The sequence below is a fragment of the Hyla sarda genome, chromosome 8 (assembly GCF_029499605.1).
Source record: "Hyla sarda isolate aHylSar1 chromosome 8, aHylSar1.hap1, whole genome shotgun sequence".
Taxonomy (NCBI): domain Eukaryota; kingdom Metazoa; phylum Chordata; class Amphibia; order Anura; family Hylidae; genus Hyla; species Hyla sarda.
In genome coordinates this window covers 78,918,764-78,943,703 of record NC_079196.1, presented here as the reverse complement: position 1 = coordinate 78,943,703, position 24,940 = coordinate 78,918,764, and the positions used below count along the sequence as shown (strand labels likewise).

At 44.7% G+C, this 24,940-nt stretch overlaps 1 protein-coding gene across 1 annotated transcript; it reads left to right on the top strand.

Moving 5' to 3' along the window:
• The first annotated feature begins 2,521 nt into the window (after positions 1-2,521).
• On the top strand, positions 2,522-22,860 carry SPP2 (secreted phosphoprotein 2). The gene is made up of 7 exons (XM_056536012.1): positions 2,522-2,602; positions 2,847-2,903; positions 5,912-6,060; positions 8,214-8,342; positions 11,446-11,556; positions 18,330-18,381; positions 22,678-22,860. Exons 1-7 carry the CDS (start codon positions 2,557-2,559, stop codon positions 22,782-22,784), a joined length of 651 nt encoding a protein of 216 aa, XP_056391987.1. The 5' UTR covers positions 2,522-2,556; the 3' UTR covers positions 22,785-22,860.
• Positions 22,861-24,940: the final 2,080 nt, after the last annotated feature.

The following is a 24,940-nucleotide window of genomic DNA, read 5'->3' as shown; positions in this document are numbered from 1 at the left end:
CCACTAGCAACGGCTCAACCTGTCTGACTGCTGAAGATAGGCGCGGTACAAGGGAGTAGACAAAAGCAAGGTCGGACGTAGCAGAAGGTCGGGGCAGGCAGCAAGGATCGTAGTCAGGGGCAACGGCAGGAGGTCTGGAACACAGGCTAGGAACACACAAGGGAACGCTTTCACAAGGCACAAGGGCAACAAGAACCGGCGAGGGAGTGCAGGGGAAGTGAGGTATACATAGGGAGTGCACAGGTGAACACACTAATTAGACCAACTGCGCCAATCAGCAGCGCAGTGGCCCTTTAAATCGCAGAGACCCGGCGCGCGCGCCCTAGGGAGCGGGGCCGCGCGGGCCGGGACAGGACCGACGGAGAGCGAGTCAGGTACGGAAGCCGGGGTGCGCATCGCGAGCGGGCGCCACCCGCATCACGAAGCGCATCCCGGCTGGAGGCGGTACCGCAGCGCACCCGGTCAGTGGATCTGACCGGGGCGCTGTAGCAGCGAGGATGAGGCGAGCGCTCCGGGGAGGAACGGGGACCCGGAGCGCTCGGCGTAACAGTACCCCCCCCTTGGGTCTCCCCCTCTTCTTGGGGCCAAAGAACCTGAGGACCAAAAACTCAATTTTTTTGTGATGAGGTCCGATGCACATTAGGAGGGGTTCCGTGCGGTAACGCACGGCACAGTCCAATCTTTCATTGTTAACACAATTGATGTAGAGGGGTCTGGCGAGACTGGTCACAGGGATGTTGAACCTGTTGATAAGAGAGGCCAAAATAAAATTTCCTGCAGATCCGGAATCCAAGAAGGCCATAGTAGAGAAGGAGAAGGTAGAGGCAGATATCCGCACAGGCACAGTAAGGCATGGAGAAGCAGAGTTGACATCAAGAACTGTGTCACCTTTGTGCGGAGTCAGCGTACGTCTTTCCAGGCGGGGAGGACGGATAGGACAATCCTTCAGGAAGTGTTCGGTACTGGCATAGTACAGGCAAAGATTCTCCATGCGGCGTCGTGTCCTCTCTTGAGGTGTCAAGCGAGACCGGTCAACTTGCGTAGCCTCCACGGCGGGAGGCACAGGAACGGATTGCAGAGGACCAGAGGAGAGAGGAGCCGGGGAGAAAAAACGCCTCGTGCGAACAAAGTCCATATCCAGGCGGAGCTCCAGACGCCATTCGGAAAAACGCATGTCAATGCGAGTGGCAAGATGAATGAGTTCATGTAGGTTAGCAGGAGTTTCTCGTGCGGCCAGAACATCTTTAATGTTGCTGGATAGGCCTTTTTTAAAGGTCGCGCAGAGGGCCTCATTATTCCAGGATAATTCGGAAGCAAGAGTACGGAATAGAATGGCGTACTCGCCAACGGAAGAAATACCCTGGGCCAGGTTCAGCAGGGCAGTCTCGGCAGAAGAAGCTCGGGCAGGCTCCTCGAAGACACCACGGACCTCAGCGAAGAAGGACTGGACTGTGGCTGTGGCAGGATCATTGCGGTCCCAGAGCGGTGTGGCCCAAGACAAGGCCTTTCCAGAAAGGAGACCACGGCAGAGTCTAGAGTCCCCATCAAATTTGTCCGGCAGGGACAAGCAGGGGTTAGGAGCGGCCGGACGCTGCGGAGGAGTTGCAGGAGCCGGCGGAGGAGATGGTTGTTGCAGTTGCAGCTGCTGTGTCTGTGACTGCAGTTGCTGTGTCACGGTGGTCAAGTATGCCAGCTGGTGATTTCGTTGGGTGATCATTAGGGACTGCTGGGCAATCACCGTGGAAATGTCGGCAAGACTTGACAGCGGCACCTCAGCGGAATCCATGGCCGGATCTACTGTCACGATGCCGGCTGGCAGGAGGTGGATCCTCTGTGCCAGAGAGGGATTGGTGTGGACCGTGCTAGTGGACCGGTTCTAAGTTACTACTGGTGTTCACCAGAGCCCGCCGCAAAGCGGGATGGTCTTGCTGCGGCGGTAGTAACCAGGTCGTATCCACTAGCAACGGCTCAACCTCTCTGACTGCTGAAGATAGGCGCGGTACAAGGGAGTAGACAAAAGCAAGGTCGGACGTAGCAGAAGGTCGGGGCAGGCAGCAAGGATCGTAGTCAGGGGCAACGGCAGGAGGTCTGGAACACAGGCTAGGAACACACAAGGGAACGCTTTCACAAGGCACAAGGGCAACAAGAACTGGCGAGGGAGTGCAGGGGAAGTGAGGTATACATAGGGAGTGCACAGGTGAACACACTAATTAGACCAACTGCGCCAATCAGCGGCGCAGTGGCCCTTTAAATCGCAGAGACCCGGCGCGCGCGCGCCCTAGGGAGCGGGGCCGCGCGTGCCGGGACAGGACCGACGGAGAGCGAGTCAGGTACGGAAGCCGGGGTGCGCATCGCGAGCGGGCGCCACCCGCATCGCGAATCGCATCCCGGCTGGAGGCGGTACCGCAGCGCACCCGGTCAGTGGATATGACCGGGGCGCTGTAGCAGCGAGGATGAGGCGAGCGCTCCGGGGAGGAACGGGGACCCGGAGCGCTCGGCGTAACAATGGGGTTGGGAAATGAGGAGCGATATGAGGACGGGAACTGAGAACGGGATATGAGGACGAGCGTTATTGTTGCTTTTCCTCTTCCAAAACGTTTAGGTAGGAAGACCAGGAAAGAGACCTTCATATATTTTTTAACACCACCATGCCCGTTCTGTTAAAAGACATCAGCAAACTTTTGCAACATCTAGCCACATCTATTTCTACATTTTCACAGAAATCTTATGGTCAAAGGGGCAAATTTCCCAAACATGTTAATAATTAACTTGCGGTGAGATCAGACAGTGGTATAGACATAAGGGCATTTGTACAGTACAACGTTCTCACTTGTTGCCTCCTGCAGGGATGAAGAAGATGCTACTCAGCATAGTTCTATTGGTGACTCTTTCCTGTTGCTCAGGTAAAGTGTTAAGGGGCTGGAACTATTTGATAAATAGTATTTCTACTTAACATTTGTTTTTTAATACAACAATGATGGGGGAGATTTATCAAAACCTGTCCAGAGGAAAAGTAGACCAGTTGCCCATAGCAAACAATCAGATCGCTTCTTTCATTTTTAACTAGGCCTCTGTGAAATGAAAGAAGCTATATGATTGGTTGCTATGGGCAACTCAGCAACTTTTCCTCTGCACAGGTTTTGATAAATCTTCCTCGATGTCTTTATCTTGGCTGTTTTTAAACTTAATGGTGTTGTTTAGGTCAGAAAACTACTTTCCATATGCCCATATGGAAAGGAATTCTGAGGGGAATCCTTTGAACAAGTAGAAATTGACTAAAGTTACGACCCCCTTTAAGTACGTGTTTTGCTCAGACCACTTCTCATGGTAGTTACATTCATTAAACTCCTAGATATTCTCCTAGATATAAGGAACGCCTTTCAGCTGTATTTCCCATGATATGCTTTTAGCATACTCTGATGGACTTCAAAATGACAAGACCAAAGATACAAAACTCGAAATCCTCTGTGCATAGGGGTGTGGCTAAAGGATCACATGCCCTAGTGTATCCTTAGACAGTAATAATACCATCCTTTGTACCCCCAGATAGTAATAGTGCCCTCTTTTTGTACCACAAGACAATAAATTTGTGCCCCCCCAATCAATAATAATACCAGGGCTGGATAGGAGCGAGACCTGTCAATCAAGCCCAGCAAGTGACTCTTTTCAGTTCCTGGACAGTTTATAACTATAGTAAGATTTCTCCTAAATGCTGCAAAGTTTCACAGTGATTTTTAGCCGGTATATGTTGTGACCCTGGTGGTTTCTGTACATGCAACTTATCATAAAAGGGAATTCCGCATCATACAATGCATTTGGAAAGTCTTCAAACTCTTTCACTTTTTTCACATTTTGTTATGTTAAGGCCTTGAGCTAAAATAAGAACAATTAATAATTTAAAACTTGAATGTGTGAACATACCCTAAAGGGTCTGAATACTTATGTCAATGCAATATTTTCTACTTTTCCATAAAGTAGACATTTCTAATATTCTCTTTAAAGGGACTTTATCACATAGATTTGTTTTTCTTGATAGGGGCAGATACTGATATGTGTTCTTTCTTTGTTAATCCCTTAAGGACATTGGGCAAAAATGTATATCCTGATGCGCTGGTACTTCGCGTTTCCGTCCGCATATGAAGGAAGTGCAAGAGTCAGCTTTCCTGCCTCCTTTCAGTGTGCTTCTATATGCCCGCCCATCTGTTAAATATGCATAAGTCTTCACTCTCACATCCTATTGATATGAGAGCCTATGCCCACGTGAGCGCTCCTCTTCTGTCTCAAGTTTCAATGGCTTGGAGCTTATGCCCACTATGCCTATGCCCTATTCCAGCAGAACTCTTACGTGGGCATAGGCTCTGATGTCATTAGGACGTAAGAGTGAAGATTTATGCATATTGAACAAATGGGTGGACATATAGGAGCACATGGAAAGAAGGCAGCAAAGCTTAGAAAACCGGCTCCCGTTTCCATTGCACAAAAAAACAGATTACCGTATTTTTCACCGTATAAGACGCACCTTTTCTTCCCCAAAACTGGGGGGGGGGGGGGGGAAGTTGGTGCGTCTTATACGGCGAATACACATTAAAACCCTGTCCTCGTGGCGGTCCCTGGGGCCATCAACGGCCTGGACCCGCGGCTAATACAGGACATCACTGATTGCGGTGATGCCCTGTATTAACCCTTCAGATGCGGCGATCAAAGTTGACCGCCGCGCCTGAAGCGAAAGTGACACTAACCCGGCTGCTCAGTCGAGCTGTTCGGGACCGCCGCGGTGAAATCGCGGCGTCCCGAACAGCTTACAGGACACTGGGCGGGACCTTACCTGTCTCCTCAGTGTCCGATCGGCGAATGACTGCTCTGTGCCGGGATCCCCTGCATGGCCGGCGCTCTCCTTCGTCGTCATCACATCGTTGCGCACGCCGTCCCGTCATCCAATAGGAGCGGCGTGCGTAGCGGCGTGATGGTGGCGACGGAGAGCAAGGATATCAGGCAGCAGAGACATTCCGGAGCGACGGGGACACCCCGGGGATGCGGTGGCAGCGATGGAGGGCGACATCCAGGGCAGCGGTGATGAGCGGTGACGGGTTCGGAGCGGCGGGGACATGTGAGCATAACCTCCTATACCGGTGGTCTTCAACCTGCGGACCTTCAGATGTTGCAAAACTACAACACCTGGCATACCCGGACAGCCAGTGGCATGCTGGGAGTTGTAGTTTTGCAACATCTGGAGGTCGGCAGGTTGAAGATCACTGTCCCATACTTTACATTGTATTTGGTTCAGAATCTTTTTTTTCTAGATTTTCCTCCTTTAAAATTGGGTGCGTCTTATATGGTGAAAAATACGGTAGCTTACAAGGAACAGGGGCTATAACTCTGCAACCAGACAACTGCTATGCATCGTTTTACTCAGGTTCACCCGCACTATAACCCTGTGTATTGGGTTTAGTGCAGGTGAATTAGCTGTCACTTTCTCTTTAAACATTAGGTCATTTTCCAATGCCATTCCCTTTCAACTTTGTCATCATAGGGTATTGAGTGCAGAAAGATGGGAGAATATTGATTTTTTTAAATTAATTTTAGCTCAAGGTCACAACATAACAAAATGTGAAAAATTGTAAGGGTCTGAAAACTTTTCTGAAAAAGTGTCCCCATGGAATATATGCCTAGAGGATTCATGGGAGAGAGCAAAAATATTTATGGGGAACAAAAAACGTAACTAAGTAGCTTCTAAAACTCGTTAGGCAAATCTCATTCACAGCGCTGCCACTCAAACCTGTATCTCTCCTACATCCTAATTTTATATGCATGGCATACAGATATTATAGTTGGAAACAAATATGTTTACAAACAAAAATATTTTCCCCAAATCAACAGTAATTGTGGGGCATCATTCTTTTAACTCTCCCAGGACTTCCAACGTATAATCCCAGACCCAGGCAAGAAACTATCACCAGTGCATTAGATGCTTCCATTGAGGAGCTGAACAGTCAGTCTTGGGGAAAAAACCTACTAAGATTGTCAAGGACTGGAGAAATAAAGGTGAAACCATTGCTTCAGGTAAGATTATCATAATTTTTTTTTCCATCTGTTTGTGCTCAGCGATATGAGGTTTAGAATCCCATCCTCATAACATTTTGGTGCTAAATTGCCAGTATACGTTGGAATGCCCTATATAAAAAAATAGACCAAACATAATCCACTAGTGATGTTCCGCAAACCTATACATTTTGTTTGCAGGACTTAAAGGGGTACTTCGGCACTAAGACATCTTATCCCCTATCCAAAGGATAGGGGATAAGATGCCTGATCGTGGGGGTCCTGCCGCTGGGGACCCTCGTGATCTTCCACGCTGCACCCCGTTAGAATCAGCCCCTGGAGCGTGCTCACTCCTGGTCTGATTACTGGCAATCACGGGGACGGAGCATAGTGTCAAGCCCCCTCCATAGGCTTGCATTGAGGGGGCGTAGCGTGACATCACATGGGGGCGGAGCCGTGACGTCACTATGCTTCGTCTCCATGATCGCCAGTAATCAGACCCTGAGCGAGCACGCTTCGGGGGCTGATTCTAACGGGGTACAGCGTGGAAGATCACGGGGGTCCCTTAAGATAGGAGATAAGATGTCTTAGCGCCGGAGTACCTCTTTAAGAGAATAGTAGACTATGTTTGTGAGTCCCGCTAATAAAACACATACATGTTTGGGATTGTGGGGGTTTCATCATTCTTACCTAACAAATTAGTAAGGACATATCTTAGATATTCTAGGGTTGGGCAGCTGCTTATCCCCATCTCATTGAAATGAACATGTAGGTTGAGATAAGACAAGGGTGCATTTTTTTTTTTTTTTATGAACTGGTGCCAGAAAGTTAAAAAGATCTGTAAATTATTTATATTTAAAAATCTTAATCCTTCCAGTACTTATCAGTTGCTGAAGTTGAGTTGTTCTTTTCTGTCTGACCACAGCGCTCTCTGCTGACACCCCTGTCTGTCTCAGGAACTGTCAAGAGCAGGAGCATATCCCCATAGCAAACCTCTCCTGCTATTGACAGTACCTGAGACAGACAGAGATGTCAGCAGAGAGCACTGTGGTCAGACAGAAAATAAAGAACTTCCCGTGGAGCATACAAAATAGAAGTAACTTACAAATCTGTTTAACTTTCTTGCACCAGTTGATATTAAAAAAAAATTGTTTTTCACCGGAGTACCCCTTCAATATCTTAGGGCAGTGTTTTCTAGCTGTTGCAAAAGTACAACTCCCAGCATGCCTGGACAACCAAAGGCTGTCCGGGCATTCTAGGAGTTTTAGTTTTGCAACAGCTAGAGACACACTGTTTGGAAAACACTGTCTTGGGTCTATGGCTAGCTGTATGATTTTATTACAGACTCTACCAAGAGCCGAGGGTGTACCTAGAGTATTTGACAACCAGGGCAGATCCAATATTTTGCCCATAACAGTAGGCAGGTAAGCCCCATCTTGTAAGCATATAGCCACCGCACCCATGTAGGCAGGTACCCCCCCCCCCTCCACCTCAGTTAGGTAACATCCCCAGTAAGCAAACAGTTCCCCCAGTAAGCAGGTGATACCCTCAATCATTAGGTACCCCCCCCCCCCCCCCAGTACGGCTACTTACACATTGCCAACAGCTGGGAACAATGGGTCCCGATGGATCCCATTTGCTATAATGGGTCAGTCAGGCGCCGTTATTTTATAGCGGGAGAAGAAGACGGTGCAAGCAGTATTTTTTTCTCCTCCTATTCTCCCCGGGTCCCCCGACGGCCGTCACACTGCCGTGTCTTAATGGCAGTGTGAAAGAAGCCTAAGCAGGCAATTTCTCCAATCAGTCAGGTAGCTCCCCCAATAGGGAAACAGTACTACCACTAGGCAAGTGATACACCCATTAGTTAGGTAGCCTCCAGTAAGCAGGCAATCCCTCTAATCAGCTAGGTAGCTCTCTCCAGTAGGCAGGCAATCCCCCACAGCAAGCACAGCAAGCAGATAGCCTAACCCCCCCCCCCTCCCAACCAGGCAGGCAATCCACCCTGGTGTGGCATCATCAACAGAGAGCAGAGGTCAATCTCCACTGGAGCGGGGAGATTTGGAACCCCCCTGGTAAGTGGCACCCAGACGGACCACCTCCCCCTGCCCCCTATAAGTACACCAGTAAATAACAGATGTCTAACAGCAGTTCACCCCTTTTTGCTTTTGCTGTAGGTGAGAGACAGAAAAGAAGATGGAGATGTATTTGAAGTATTATTGCAGTTCACAGTAAGAGAAACAACATGCAACAAGAATACAGCCATCGATCCCTCAGAATGTGAGTTTAAAGCAGGATTACACATGGTGAGTACAAAAAGAGATCTGTCTGATGGTATTAAAGGAATATCCATGAAATATGTCTAGTTTTAGCATGTGGGTAGCAATTTGTTTGAGTAAGAAATTAGAAATTGTTCAGACAACCATTTAAAACCTTAACTTGATAAAAAATAATTGTTTCTCTTAAAGGACAACATTAATCTGGTGACAAGAACCCTAATCCACCAGTTATATTTCTTTATAGGTGTCACACTTTTGTTAAAATCACTGTGCTCAGTAGTCCATGATATAGCTGCACATGCTAAAGTTATATAACATTGCAATGTACAATTGTAATCTTTGCTAAGCACATACCCTGTTTCTCTCAGCTTTTTCTCCAGGCAGGAAGTCTAGTAGTTCTTAGCACACATAATGACTCTCAGGCACCACTATGCTGGGTTCGGTAGCCATTTTGGGCCTGACACATCACTTTGTAACATCCCCGTCTGTTATCTGCCCCTTCTTTGCCTGATTCTGGCCCGCCCAGCAATTGAATATTCATGGGAGTGAGCGTTTAACGCCAGGATTTACCAAGCACGTCTTACTACCTGCTCCTCAACTCTCAGAACATCTCTGAAATAGTGAGAGACACTCTTTCAGAGATTGGTTGAGGCCACACATACCTCCCTCATCTCTATTCACTGCTTTCCTAACCATGTGATCTGCTCCCCACAACTGTCTGAGGGCAGATCCTCCATGCAGCTCAGAAAGGGGAAAGGAAGAATAGATCAGCTAAGGAAGCTTGAATGCACAGCTCTCAGCTGTGTATCTAAGCATAATATGTGTGAGGGCATACAAACACAGCTCTCAGTGGTGTATCTAAGCATACTATGTGTTATACTGCATGCAGACTTGACCCAGTATGTGTAATACTGAAGGCTCTCAACTGTGTAGCTAAGCATAATATGCATGGGAGTATGAATACAGAGCTCTTAGTTGTGTGTCTATGCATAATCTTGTGGATAGCATAAGTAAATTTTTGCTGCAGTACCCCTTTAAATGAGCTAAGATACACAGCTCTGTCTATTTATTCTGTGAGCCAAAGTCATACTTTTTCTGGAGTGATTTTGGAAGTACTCTGAGTAACTTCTGCTTTTTGTCAGGAACACGCCTCTTTTTTGTTAACCACGCCCATTTTCATGGGAAAAAAACAACACTCCGAGTGTTTTCAAAAGTGTAGGTTGTGCGGTGTAAAATTTGGGCTCAGAAATAGTCGCACGGATGGTGTGACAAAAATTTTGACGCATAAACCGAGAAAAAAAGTTGGTTGGACTTTAGTAAATCAGGGCCACTGTCTTTGAAATTGTAATCAAGGCTTTTCTCATCTCAGCAGCAGTTCATTGCTAAGTGTAACCCTTTCCTTGCCATGCTGCTGCTGTCTCTTTACTTTCTGTTCACATAGCACATTGCAAACCCAGTGTATCAGTAACCCTTTCTCCCTCCACATACCAGCTAAAGTACTGTACTTTAAAAGGGGTACTCCGGTGGAAAACAATTTTTTTTAAATAGACTGGTGGCAAAAAGGTAAACAGATTTGTAAATGATTTCCATTTAAAAATCTTAACCCTTCCAGAACTAATCTGCTGCTGTATGCTCAACAGGAAGTTGTATTTCTTTCTGGAGTTCTTTCCAGTCTGACCACAGTGCTCTCTGCTGACACCTTTGTCCATGTCAGGAACTATCCGGAGTACAAGCAAACCCCCATAGCAAACCTATCCTGCTCCGGAAAGCTCCTGATCAGAGGTGTCAACAGAGAGCACTGTGGTCAGACTGAAAATAACTCCAGAAAGAAATACAACTTCCTGTAGAGCATGCAGCAGCTGGAAGGATTAAGATTTTTAAATAGAAGTCATTTACATGTGGTATCCAAGTACCGCATCCTATCCGGTACCTTTGTATATAAGTCCCCATAGCCAGAGTCCCTAGGACGTCGGGGTTCTTCTTAACTAGCCCGCCCCTAGTCACCTCTCATTTAGGTATTTATTATCTAATAATTCTTCAGGATTTGTATATACATAGGATTCTACAAGTGTATATAAATGGTTAATTACCTATGCATAGCGGAACAGGACCTGCGGGTCACGTGACCGGGTGAACTCTATGGTTTTGTGCTTAAGGACCTTTGGAGGCCCCTGTGACGTTTATCTCCCATCACTCCTTGTAACGGTGAGTGACAGTTGATTGGACCAGTAAAAGCGGCCCTGCCCATATAAGGGAGCGGCGGCCATTGCTCACTCTTCTTTCCTCATGGGCTGTTGATGGAGAAGGATCTGCGCTGTTGTCATCAGTGAGTTTAGGCCTGAGTCTTGCGGCGACGGCTTATATCTGCTAAATTGTGAGTGTGTCAATCCCTAAACACTCTGCAAGATCACGGGACCTTATCTATCCCCTAAATCCGGACGGATCTTCGCAATATTCCCTAATTCAGAGACTTTATGAGAAGTCAAGGTCCGCAACAACTGTCAGTCATTGCAATAGATAGAGACTGTATTCCTGAGACTGTTACTGTTCATTTGGATGTACCACAAGCATTTAAGTAAAGTTATGCAAGTTCAAGTTCAAGTACCTTGTGGACCTTCAGTCATTTTATGCATGCACCTATCGTTACTGGGAAGGGCCTCAGCATACTAGCCCTCAGCCTGGCGTCACGAACTATAGGGTTAACCTTAACCCCTCATCTACAGAAACAACTCCCCAACTACCATACACCCCCCAAGGGCTACCACATACATAGCTGTTAAAATTTCTGGCACCAGTTGATTTGAAAAAAAAAATTTCCACCGGAGTTTCCCTTTAAAGCCTCCACAGCACAGAACCGGATTGTTCAGTACTGTTCATTTTCACCAGCACTATGCCATTATATAGCAGACAGGACAAATCAGGGAAAGGAAGTGACTGTGTGAGTACTGCTGGGAGAGAGCCCAGCTCTTTTCCAGCCCTCTGAAATGTTGAGAATGATAAATAGCTGTGCACCATGAAGGGGGCTTAATAGCAGCAGTGAGAGGACTAAAATCACTTTGTCATCACCCTGAAGGGTTAATCTAAGATAGTTTGGATCCAAAATGTCCTCTAATGGTATTTTTTGTAACAGGAAACACCATGTGAAAGCCGAGTATTTATGTCACAAGGAAAAGCTATAGTCTTAAAAGCCCACTGCAACCTACGTATGTCCAGCTCATCTGAATCTCATAGCAGTGAAGAGGTAAGAAACAATGTTGTGTGTTTCAGTGGAACATTATTATTTTTAGCAATAAGACATAAGTTAAAGTGTACCTGTCGTTCAACAAATACTTTTTATATAATGTAGATAATACCATTATATGTATATTTGTAATATACAGTGCCTTGCAAAAGTATTCCACTGAGGACAAGCAGGGCTCTGTGCACTGAGGACAAGCAGGGCTCTGTACACTGAGGACAAGCAGGGCACTGTACACTGAGGACAAGCGGGGCTCTGTACACTGAGGACAAGCGGGGCTATGTACACTATGGACAAGCAGGGCTCTGTGCACTGAGGACAAGCAGGGCTCTGTGCACTGAGGACAAGCAGGGCTCTGTGCACTGAGGACAAGCAGGGCTCTGTGCACTGAGGACAAGCAGGGCTCTGTGCACTGAGGACAAGCAGGGCTCTGTACACTGAGGACAAGCAGGGCTCTGTACACTGAGGACAAACAAGGCCCTGTACACTGAGGCTCTGTGACAGGCCCTCGGCTCACACATCAGGATGATTGACCAGCCAGGAGCCTGCAAAGACCCCTGCTGTCCCGCCCTCACTTCCTGTGTTTCGACTCCTCATAGGGACACACAGGCAATAGCTGCAGGGACAGCATTTTTTCACCCAAAAAATATACACAATTTTTAACCAATGTATATTACAAATATACATATAAAGGTATTATCTACATTATATAAAAAGTTTTGGTTGATGACGGTTACACTTGGTAACTCCTGGTGAGGTGGTACTTAACGCACCAGGACGTACATTTACGTCCTGTGCATAACCGCGGGCATCGGAGCGATGCCCGTGTCATGCGCGGCTGATCCCGGCTGCTGATCGCAGCCAGAGACCCGCCGGCAATGGCCGACGCCCGCGATCTCGCGGGCGTCCGCCATTAACCCCTCAGGTGCCGAGATCAATACAGATCCCGGCATCTGCGGCAGTGCGCGATTTAAATGAACGATCGGATCGCCCGCAGCACTGCTGCGGGGATCCGATCATTCATAACGCCGCACGGAGGTCCCCTCTCCTTCCTCCGTGCGGCTCCCGGCGTCTCCTGCTCTGGTCTGTGATCGAGCAGACCAGAGCAGAAGATGACCGATAATACTGATCTGTTCTATGTCCTATACATAGAACAGATCAGTATTAGCAATCATGGTATTGCTATGAATAGTCCCCTATGGGGACTATTCAAGTGTAAAAAAAAAATGTAAAAAAATGTAAAAGTAAAAGTAAAAAAAAAGTGAAAAATCCCCTCCCCCAATAAAAAAGTAAAACGTCCGTTTTTTCCTATTCTACCCCCAAAAAGCGTAAAAAACATTTTTTATAGACATATTTGGTATCCCCGCATGCGTATATGTCCGAACTAATAAAATAAAATGTTAATAATCCCGTACGGTGAACGGCGTGAACGAAAAAAAAAAAAAGTCCAAAATTCCTACTTTTTTAATACATTTTATTAAAAATTTTTTTATAAAAAATGTATTAAAATGGCGCAAAAAATGAGCCCCCATACCGCCGCTTATGCGGAAAAATAAAAAAGTTAGAGGTCATCAAAATAAAGGGATTATAAACGTACTAATTTGGTTAAAAAGTTTGTGATTTTTATATAAAAGTATATAATAATGGGTATCATTTTAATCGTATTGACCCTCAGAATAAAGAACACACGTCATTTTTACCATAAATTGTACGGCGTGAAAACGAAACATTCCAAAATTAGCAAAATTGCGTTTTTCGTTTTAATTTCCCCACAAAAATAGTGTTTTTTGGTTGCGCCATACATTTTATGATATAATGAGTGATGTCATTACAAAGGACAACTGGTCGCGCAAAAAACAAGCCCTCATACTAGTCTGTGGATGAAAATATTAAAAAGTTATGATTTTTAGAAGGCGAGGAGGAAAAAATGAAAACGTAAAAATTAAATTGTCTGAGTCCTTAAGGCCAAAATGGGCTGAGTCCTTAAGGGGTTAAGGACCAAGGACGTATGAGTACGTCCTTGGTCCCGCTCCCGTGATATAACGTGGGGTCCCACGGTGACCCCGCATCATATCACGGCGGGGTCTCAGTGAAGCCGGGACTCGCTGCTAATAGCACGCGGCACTGATCGCGGTGCCGCGCTCTATTAACCCTTTAGCCGCTCGCTCAAAGCTGAGCCACGCGGCTAAAAGTGAAAGTAAAAAGTGCCGGTTAGCTCAGTGGGCTGTTTGGGATAGCCGCGGCGAAATCACAGCATCCTGAACAGCTGACAGGACAGCCAGAGGGTCCCTACCTGCCTCCTCGCTGTCCGATCGCTGAATGACTGCTCAGTGCCTGAGATCCAGGCATGAGCAGTCAAGCGGCAGAATCATCGATCACTGGTTTCCTATGAGAAACCAGTGATCAATGATAAAGATCAGTGTGTGCAGTGTTATAGGTCCCTATGGGAGCTATAACACTGCTAAAAAAAGTGAAAGAAAAGTGAATAAAGATCATTTAACCCCTCCCCTATTAAAAGTTTGAATCACCCCCCTTTTCCCATAAAAAAAACCACAGTGTAAATAAAAATAAAAATAAACATATATGGTATTGCCGAGTGCAGAAATGTCCGAATTATAAAAATATATCATTAATTAAACTGCACGGTCAATGGCGTGCGCGCAAAAAAATTCCAAAGTCCAAAATAGTGCATTTTTGGTCACTTTTTATATCATGAAAAAATGAATAAAAAGTCAAATCAATAAGTCCTATCAATGCAAAAATGGTACCGTTAAAAACTTCAGATCACGGCGCAAAAAATGAGCCCTCATACCGCCCCATACACGGAAAAATAAAAAAGTTATAGGGGTCAGAAGATGACAATTTTAAACGTATTAATTTTCCTGCATGAAGTTATGATTTTTTCCAGAAGTACGACAAAATCAAACCTATATAAGTAGGGTATCATTTTAATTGTATGAACCTACAGAATAAAGATAAGGTGTCATTTTTACCGAAAAATGTACTACGTAGAAACGGAAGCCCCCAAAAGTTACAAAACGGCGTTTTGTTTTTCAATTTTGTCTCACAATGATTTTATTTTCCGTTTCACTGTAGATTTTTGGGCAAAATGACTGACGTTGTTACAAAGTAGAATTGGTGGCGCAAAAAATAAGCAATCATATGGATTTTTAGGGGCAAAATTGAAAGAGTTATGATTTTTTAAAGGCAAGGAGCAAAAAACGAAAGTGCAAAAACGGAAAAACCCCCGGTCCTTAAAGGGTTAAATAAAAAGAATATATATATATATATATATATATATATATATATATATATATATATGTGTGTGTGTACACTGACAGTGTGCAATGGGTAGCAGCTATAACGAATGCTTGGCACTCAGATAGAAGTGTACTTAAAATATTATTTGCAATCCAAATAACAGTAATGTTTAACGTTTTGGTCTTGGATGACTGTCATCAGATATTGGCATTGCTGCGGAGGATGAAGAGAAGATGAGGTGACGGCCTGTCACCATGCATAAGGGATTTGTTATATGTGGTCTATAGTCACTGGAGTCTAGACTTCTATTATACACATTGCATTTTGTATGCCATTTTTTCTCCAATAGAAGTCTATGGGAGAAGAAAAGCCAAAATGTCATGAAAAAAATGTCATACTCTCAGGATGCTCTGATTTTGGAAAACTGCCCTTGAGTCTAAAAATGCCACAAAATGGTGTACAAACATCCCCAAAAATGGCATGTTTCATATACAGTGACCCCCCGACATACGATGGCACCGACATATGATCAAATCGACATACGATGGCCTCTCAGAGGCCATCGCATGTCGATGTCAGCATCGACATACAATGCTTTTTTATGCTCTTGGCAGCATTAACCCCATAGGTGTCGTGGTCAGTACTGATCATATCGTAAAAATGGTACCAATAAAAAGTACAGCTTATCCTGCCAAAAAATAAGCCGTCACACAATTGCGTTGAACGAAAAATAAAAAAGTTATGACTGTCAGAACATGACAACACTAAAAAGTGGAAAATAATGATTTTGTTGTGAAAAGAAAGAAAAAAAAACGATATAAATTGGGTACTGGCATTGTCCTACTGACCCACAGAATAAAGTTAACATCCTTCTCACCGCACAGTGAACGCCATAAAAAATTATGAAAAAAAATATAAAAATACAGAAATTTTCCATTTTTTTTTTTTACAAAATTTTGGAGCTTTTCGCAAAAAAAATGCTGCATTTATCAACAAAAATTTACAACTAATATAAAGTACAATATGTCACGAACAAACATTCACAGAATCACTTCACCAAAAGCTATTCAAAGTTATTACAACTTAAAGAGGAACATACCAGATTTGTAAAATTGGGTCCATTTGTTTACATAAAAACAGGTAGCATCCTTAAGGGAGATATCTCATGTGGAAAAAATGTTTCCATCACGCCCGGACTGTCCGGCAATAGGCTGAGCAGCAGTGTGATCCATTGATCGCCTAGGCCGCTGTGGCCATCGATTACCTGAACGGTACTGTGACATGCTGACCACGCCAGACCAGAAAAAGACGGCAGCAGAGGAACTCGGGATACTGGGTTACTGGGACACCGGGGCAGATTAGACCCTTTTTTTGTTCTATTTTCAGGCAACCCAGGCATGATACAAAAAATCCCCATGAGATTTCATCTTTAAGAGGTTGAAATTCTGACACCATATAACACTTTTATTTTTCTGTATACGGGGATGTATGAGGGTCATTTTTTAGAGCTGTCATCTGAAATTTTTATCGGTACCATTTTTGTTTTGATGGGACTTTTTAGTAATTTTTTGTTGATATATGAAGTGACCAAAAATATGCAATTCTGGAGCTTGGTATTTTTTATTATTTTTTTTACATATCATGATGCCTGATGTTTCTAGGAAAGCTGGGTGATGATTCCTGTTAGAAATAATATGACAGCCATATTGGTTGTCACCCAGCTTTTGCAGACTCCTGAAAAGCAAATTTGGCCGATCATGTGACAGAGAAGTATATTATGTTTACTATAGTGTAGCGGGTTTTTGGGAACGCCCCCTAGTGTTTCTGGGGTCCCTTACCCTAGCTACCTCACTACGCCTGATAGGCAGATCCTGAGCCTCCGTTATCAAGGAGCTGGGGTACACGTCTGCGGCAGTGCCTCCACCCAGTAGAGCATCCAGGGTAGGAATGTGGGGTACCACTGGGAACATACTTGGTACAATGAGACTGACACAGCCTAATGTGAACTAACTTTATATAGTAAGTGGCAAATGATTAACATACATAGGATAATAAAATAGTGTAACACAGAATAGGAATGCAATGGGGATTTTCCTCACCCACCCACTAGTACACCTGCGGCCCACCCCCTTATCTTCGCCCTAATGGCCGTTGGTGCACAAAGAAGTGTTGGGGCCCTTATAAGTCCGGCTCCGCAGAGTCACTGAAGCAGCCTGCGCCGTGTAATATCCGCCACTGAACTGAAAGTCTTTACTGTGAGTAAGGAGACAGATGCCCTGTAGTGGAACAGGGAAGAGGCTTTAGGCTTACCCTCACAACACCATTAACCAGGTCAGTCCAGCAGCGGTCTCCTCTCACTGAATTCACCAGACGTCTGTCTCTGCCAGCAGGTCTCTCTCTCAGCTAGTGTGGTCCTGTGGGAAGCAAGTTCTCTCAGCTAGGTGCTGTCTCTGTGGTGCAGTCTCTCACAGCTAGAAGCACTTCTTTTCTCTAGTTAGGCTTGTAGTCGTCTGAGCAAATCCTCAGGGCACAGGACCTGTGCGATGTCACAATCATGTGACAGAAGTCTCCACCAATCAGCATTATCTCTCACGAAATGGCTGCTAATCATGTGATCACAGCTCCAGTCTTTATTAACAGCATACTAGTTCATTTGTGGTCTCCATCCGCCAACAAGCCAGAGTCTGGTATCTAGGAAAGCTGGGTGATGATTCCTGTGAGAAATACACTGTCATCCATACTGGTTTTGACTCAGCTTTCTCCGACTCCTGAAAAGCAAATTTGACCCATCATGTAATAATACATCCCCCACTTCCATACATAACAAAGATTTAATTACCACTGGTATTTGGGTGATAATTTCTGTGACTTGGAATGGCGGGGGTGCTTCTCAACCAAATTAATTATCTCCACGCACGCTCCTGTGTCCCTCTTTGGCGGGCAGAGAGATAGAGGTATGCAGTAAGTTATGCAGAGAAGGCTGACATCACTGGCCGGCACGTCTATCCCCTCCCAGCATGCACTTTTCCCTTAAAGTGGCGGAGGCCGAGTGTAATGAAGAAAACAGTAGCCGAATGTGTTTTCTTCATTACACTGGCGGGTGATCGTGTCTGCTGGCATCAAACATCAGCACTGCACGCACAGTGCTAGTATTTTCAAGTGGCAGCAGATTGCATCTGCAGGCAGGCACCCAGCAGCACTGTGACTGCACACTACCATTACTGGTGGGGATTTATCCCCCCCCCTATTCCCCCCCACCACCACCACCAAGTTCCTACGCCCATGGGTGATGGACATCTGTTGGTAAGCTACGGAGAGGGCACGCTGACTGCTGTGCATTGATACGCTCTAATATGTAAACCAAGTAAAAGGAACTAAGTGACATTTAAAGAGTTAGAGGCATTGAAGTGGTTTGTTATTCTGCATATTCTGGTGTCTGATGACTTTTCACTTTCATATAATACAACTTCCAGGTTTGATAGCTAATGTTTTTTTTTATATTATTATCCCACAAGATGTTCCTGAGGACTATCAACTCTGCTCGAGGAAATGTAAGGGCCAAATCAGGTAAGTAGTAAATTGCAAAAAAAAAACTCATTGCCTTAGGGTCTATTCACACGGCAGAATTTTTACTTGCAGAATTCCGCTTCAAATTAAAGCCCATAGACTTCTATGGGATTCTGCACTCCCATTCACACTTCTGAATTTCCGCTTGCAGACTGGGAGTGCAGAATCCCATAGAAGTCTATGGGCATTCATTTCCAGAGTATTTCTGTGTAGATTTAGCAAATTTGCAGATTTAGAAAAAATATGCCTACATTTTTATATTGCAGATTTGAAATCCACAAAACTGGTCAATTTCACCGCCACTGTATCTGCTGTGGATATTTCATGTGGAAATTCCTTGTGGAACATTCCCAGCAAATATGCCCCTTGTGATCCTACTTTTCTCTGAAAAGCCATGTTTTATTACACTTCTATAACAATTAAGAATATTTTTTCCATGGCACATCAACCATTGCATATCTTAAATATTATTATTTTTCATAAAATATAGTTATTGGGAACTTGCCATATTTAGACTATTGATGACCTCTACTTATTTTCCAGGACTTTATTATTGATGGTGTGTACCTAGGGCAGGCCATCAATAGTTGTATGTTGAGGGTCTAACTTCCGACATCCTCTGCAGTCAGTTGAATGAATCATTATGGCTGTTGTCTAATATTGAGAGGGTTATCCAGGAATAAAAAGACAGACTTCATTTCTTTCAAAGACCGCTCCCTGTCTGTCTCCACGTTGGGTGTGGAATTACAACATGGCTCCATTCACTTCAATGGAACTGAGCTACAAAACCACACCCAACCTGGAGACAGACAGGGAGCGATCTTTGAAAGAAATTATCTCTGTTTTACGATTCCTGCATAACCCCCTTAACACAAGCACAATGCTGTTTATCTGGTTGTGGCTGTACCCGGTACTGCATCTCACTGCAGGTTTAGTCAAATTTAGTGAACATGTCTGAGTTATAGGACAAGGCACAGCATCATTCACCCTATATTTGCATAAACAATAAGGCTAAGTTTTTACAATACGGATAAGTCGACACTAATGCTGCACACAATTTTTTGGTGAAAAAACGCTGCAGCCCGATATTAGCTAAAAGTCAATAGGGATTCATGAAATGCCAAATCCACTTGGCGTTTTTCCTATGGCCTTTGCATGCACTTCTAAAAAAAAATAAAGGGAACACTTAAACAACACAATGTAACTCCAAGTCAATGACACTTCTGTGAAATCAGACTGTCCACTCAGGAAGAACACTGATTGACAATCAATTTCACATGCTGTTGTGCAAATGGAACAGACAACAGGTGGAAATTATAGGCAATTAACAAGATACCCCAATAAAGGAGTGGTTCTGCAGGTGGTGACCACAGACCACTTCGCAGTTCCTATGCTTCCTAGCTGAGGTTTTGGTCACTTTTGAATGCTGGAAGTGCTTTCACTCTAGTGGTAGCATGAGACGGAGTCTACAACCCACACAAGTGGCTCAGGTAGTGCAGCTCATCCAGGATGGCACATCAATGCGAGCTGTGGCAAGAAGGTTTGCTGTGTCTGTCAGTGTAGTCTCCAGAGCATGGAGGCACTACCAGGAGACAGGCTAGTACATCAGGAGATGTGGAGGAGGCCGTAGGAGGGCAACAACCCAGCAGCAGAACCGCTACCTCCTCCTTTTTTACAAGGAGGAGCACTGCCAGAACCCTGCAAAATTACCTCCAGCAGGCCACAAATGTGCATGTGTCCACTCAAATGGTCAGAAACAGACTCCATGAGGGTGGTATGAGGGCCCGACATCCACAGGTGGAGGTTGTGCTTACAGCCCAACACCATTCAAGTCAATAGGGATTCATGAAATGCCAAATCCACTTGGCGTTTTTCCTATGGCCTTTGCATGCACTTCTAAAAAAAATAAAACAACACAATGTAACTCCAAGTCAATGACACTTCTGTGAAATCACACTGTCCACTCAGGAAGCAACACTGATTGACAATCAATTTCACATGCTGTTGTGCAAATGGAACAGACAACAGGTGGAAATTATAGGCAATTAACAAGATACCCCAATAAAGGAGTGGTTCTGCAGGTGGTGACCACAGACCACTTCGCAGTTCCTATGCTTCCTAGCTGAGGTTTTGGTCACTTTTGAATGCTGGAAGTGCTTTCACTCTAGTGGTAGCATGAGACGGAGTCTACAACCCACACAAGTGGCTCAGGTAGTGCAGCTCATCCAGGATGGCACATCAATGCGAGCTGTGGCAAGAAGGTTTGCTGTGTCTGTCAGTGTAGTCTCCAGAGCATGGAGGCGCTACCAGGAGACAGGCTAGTACATCAGGAGATGTGGAGGAGGCCGTAGGAGGGCAACAACCCAGCAGCAGAACCGCTACCTCCGCCTTTTTTACAAGGAGGAGCACTGCCAGAGCCCTGCAAAATTACCTCCAGCAGGCCACAAATGTGCATGTGTCCACTCAAATGGTCAGAAACAGACTCCATGAGGGTGGTATGAGGGCCCGACATCCACAGGTGGAGGTTGTGCTTACAGCCCAACACCATTCAGGACATTTGGCATCTGCCAGAGAACACCAAGATTGGCAAATTCGCCACTGGCACCCTGTGCTCTTCACAGATGAAAGCAGGTTCACACTGAGCACATGTGACAGACGTGACAGAGTCTGGAGATGCTGTGGAGAATGTTCTGCTGCCTGCAACATCCTCCAGCATGACTGGTTTGGCAGTGGGTCAGTAATGGTGTGTGGTGGCATTTCTTTGGGGGGCCACATAGCCCTCCATGTGCTTGCCAGCGGTAGCCATTAGATCCTCAGACCCCTTGTGAGACCATATGCTGGTGCCGTTGGGCCTGGGTTCCTCCTAATGCAAGACAATGCTAGACCTCATGTGGCTGGAGTGTGTCAGCAGTTCCTGCAAGAGGAAGCACTGATGCTATGGACTGGCCCGCCCGATCCCTAGACCTTAATCCGTTTGAGCACATCTGGGACATCATGTCTCGCTCCATCCACCACGATGCACCACAGACTGTCCAGAAGTTGGCGGATGCTTTAATCCAGGTCTGGGAGGACATTCCTCAGGAGACCAGCTGCCACCTCATCAGGAGCATGCCCAGGCATTATAGGGAGGTCATACGGGCACGTGAAGGCCACACACACTACTGAGCCTCATTTTGACTTGTTTTAAGGACATTACATCAAAGTTGGATCAGCCTGTAGTGTGGTTTTCCACTTTGATTTTGAGTGCGACTCCATATCCAGACCTCCATGGGTTGATACATTTCATTTCCATTGATAGTTTGTGTGTGATTTTGTTGTCAGCACATTCAACTATGTAAAGACGAAAGTATTTCATACAATTAGTTCATTCATTCAGATCTAGGATGTGTTATCTTAGTGTTCCTGTTATTTATTTTTGAGCAGTGTATTCACCTTTCTGCAATTCTGATCTCAGTGGCAGTTTTCCAAATTCGTAACATGTTGAGACCATGGCATTTTTTAGTCAAAATCTAGGCCTTTCTCTCCCATAGCATTGGTTTTTTTCTGGCGTTGTTTTCCCATTTCTTAAACAATGAGTCAACTCATAAAAGAATCAGATGACTTGTCATGAGAAAAACACATGAAAAAAATGCCAAAGAAAGAACACTAATGAAAACAAACAAATAAATAAATAAACTCCTCAAAATCTTCATCTTGGGATTGCATAATAACAGGGCAGTTTTTATGTGGCGTTTTCTTTAGGTAAAAACATGCAAGAAAAAAAAAGAAGTGGATCTTATCCTTCACATGGTGCAGTGTTTGCTGGAGTACCATGGCTGTTTTATTCACTTGATGTGTCAGGATGTTAGGAGTTGTCTCTTACATCTGATTATTAAAGGACATCTATAGTGCAAAATAACTTATCCCCTATCCAAAGTATAGGCAATGTACAGGAAAGGGGGGCGTTCTGTCCCCGCATGAAGCGGCTGCCGAAAAGCCCCCTCCATGTACCCCATAGAGATACATGGAGGGGGTGTGTCTGCCGCGGCTTTCTGCTGGGGACGAAACTTCCCTTCCTGCAGACTGCCGCGGCCCCGTCCAGGAGATCCCGGGGGGGCCCCAGCGCTCGGACCCCCGCGATCTATAACTTATCCCTTATCCTTTGGATAGGGGATAAGTTATTTTGCGCTGGAGTACTCCTTTAATGGACTAAAGTAAAAAAAATTGAAAATCAATAGAATTTTATGAAACCCCTTTATTTAATATATGTACCATCTCCATGTGTGTTTGCATTTACACTTTTTCATTGCCCACCAGAAAGGTTCCCGTCTCAGTGGGATCCGTATGGAATGAGAAATCAAAATGTGAACCCTCGCTGGGAAGAGGAAGATGAAAGGATCCAAGATTATTCATTAATGGAATAGATGCATCCAGTATATATTCAAATGCTGTCAGATCATAAGTGAGGTTTGTTCATAAATGGATAATAAAGCACAGATATGTCAGCATTGGTTTCTGGACACATTACTTTTCTTAAAGTGGGTGAGAGTCTACAGTCAAAAATATGAAAAAATGTAAAGAAAAACCCTGACTTAAGTTTTGCTGAATCATTCCTTCTTCACAGATACAGGCAAGAAAGTTGGGACAGGAGACACAGGTTTTGGATCAGCAATTGAGATAAAGCACAGGAGAGTGATAACAGTTCACAGGAGTCACTTTAAAAGGGGGGGGGGGGGGGTAAGGAATCATAGTACATGAGGCCTGTAATGTCTACCACAGATGTATGTGCAGGCATATACCATATGGCATATTCCATTTGGTTCTCAGGTACTCAATTTGAAATTACTGAATTGGTGCAAATCTTCACTGGCTGGTTCTCCATGGTGCAAGGTGCACTGTATCCGTCAGTCTTTAACATGACACTTGAAAAGACACATCCAGGGTAAACTTGGTAGACAGTACTGCCTGTCTGTCAAGTCTTCCTGACATGGCAGACAGGCAGCACTGTGACTTGACCATAGGCCCACAAAAGATTAGTGTAAACTAGTGTTTAACTTTTCCTCTCTTGCGAGAAGAAGTTCTCTCTTATGGAGAATGTAATATTGTAATATGTATTCCCACAGTGTAGACTTAGACATTAATGGAAGCCACTTTCAGGGACCGCCAGAGATGTTCCATTGGGTTCAAGTCAGGGCTCAGGCTGGGCCACTTAAGGACATTATTGTTCTCCCTAAGCCACTCCTGTGTTGTTTTGGGTGTGTGCTTATGGTCACTCTGGATCAGGTTTTTAGTATGAATATCTCTGTATTTTGTGCCATACAGCATTCCCTTAACATTAAATGCTATAGCACTTAAACATTACATAGAGCTTAATAAAATGTAATAAAAACAGAAAAGATTCAAAAAGAGAGACAGGTGGCCAAAGAATGCAAAACAAATCCTAAATATTTTTTTAGATAAAGAAATGCAAAAAAAAAACTATGACAGAGCATGTAGGCCCCTTAATAATGATAATGGGGAGGTGGTCACTGGCGATCAAGAGAAGGCAGAGTTACTGAATGGGTTTAGTTCTGTATATACGAAGGAAGAGGGAGCAGCTGACGCGGGCCAGGCCAGTGCTAGTAGCACATAATGTAATGTACTGAACTGGCTTAATGTAGATATGGTACAAGGTAAATTAAATAGAGTAAATGTAAAAAAATCTCCAAGACCAGATGAATTACACCCAAGAGTTCTTAGAGAACTAAGTTCAGTCATTTCTCTACTAGAGATGAGTGAACTTTTCATAAATTCGATTTGACCGAATCGCCAAATTTTCCGAAAAAATTGTTTTGATCCGAATTTATTCATGGAGAATCTATTTTAAAAACGGCTATTTCTGGCCTACAGAGAGCCTCAATAGGGGTATAGAACACTTTGATGTATTCTAACACGCATATGGAGTGTGCTGGGGTAGTCAAATAATACTGTTATTCAGAATAACATGCAGATTACCTGCATCGGCTTTAGAATCACTGCCACGGAGCCTGCAGGCGGCATCAGTATGAGGAGACCCTATAGTGGCTGAATGACACAGTGTGGAGGTGTTTGCAGCATGAGGAGACCATATAGTCGCTGAATAACACAGCGTGGAGGTGTTGGCAGCATAAGAAGACCATATAGTGGCTGAATGGCATAGCCAGGAGTTGGCAGCAGCATGAGTAGACACTAGGCCTTCACAATCCCTAAGATTGAAAGATGAATTCAGAAATTTAAACCGAAGATTTTAGATAGCTAGTGCTACCTACCCAGTGGCGTTGCTAGGGTTGGTGTCACCCGGTGCGGTAGAAAATGGTGTCACCCCCATACCTCCCCCCCCCTCAGTAAGTTTTTAGCCTGTTGTGACAGACACCACTGGTGTAGCGCATTGTGAGAAATTCCAGTATAATAATCAGATATACCAGTTGCCACAGAATGGGAAAGTGTTAAAGAAGTTTTCACCATTGAAATATACAGCTCCCAGAATTACTTAAAGGGGTACTCCACTGGAAAACATTTACTTTTATATCAACTGGTGCCAGAAAGTTAAACAGATTTTTAA

What these genes read in the sequence shown, in the direction of transcription:
- SPP2 (XM_056536012.1), top strand. Translation starts at nt 2,557, where the DNA reads ATGAGGACGAGCGTTATTGTTGCTTTTCCTCTTCCAAAACGTTTAG. An exon ending in AGGTGAAACCATTGCTTCAG is followed by an intron (nt 6,061 to 8,213) that starts GTAAGATTATCA and finishes CTTTTGCTGTAG; the next exon opens with GTGAGAGACAGAAAAGAAGA. An exon ending in AATCTCATAGCAGTGAAGAG is followed by an intron (nt 11,557 to 18,329) that starts GTAAGAAACAAT and finishes TTATCCCACAAG; the next exon opens with ATGTTCCTGAGGACTATCAA.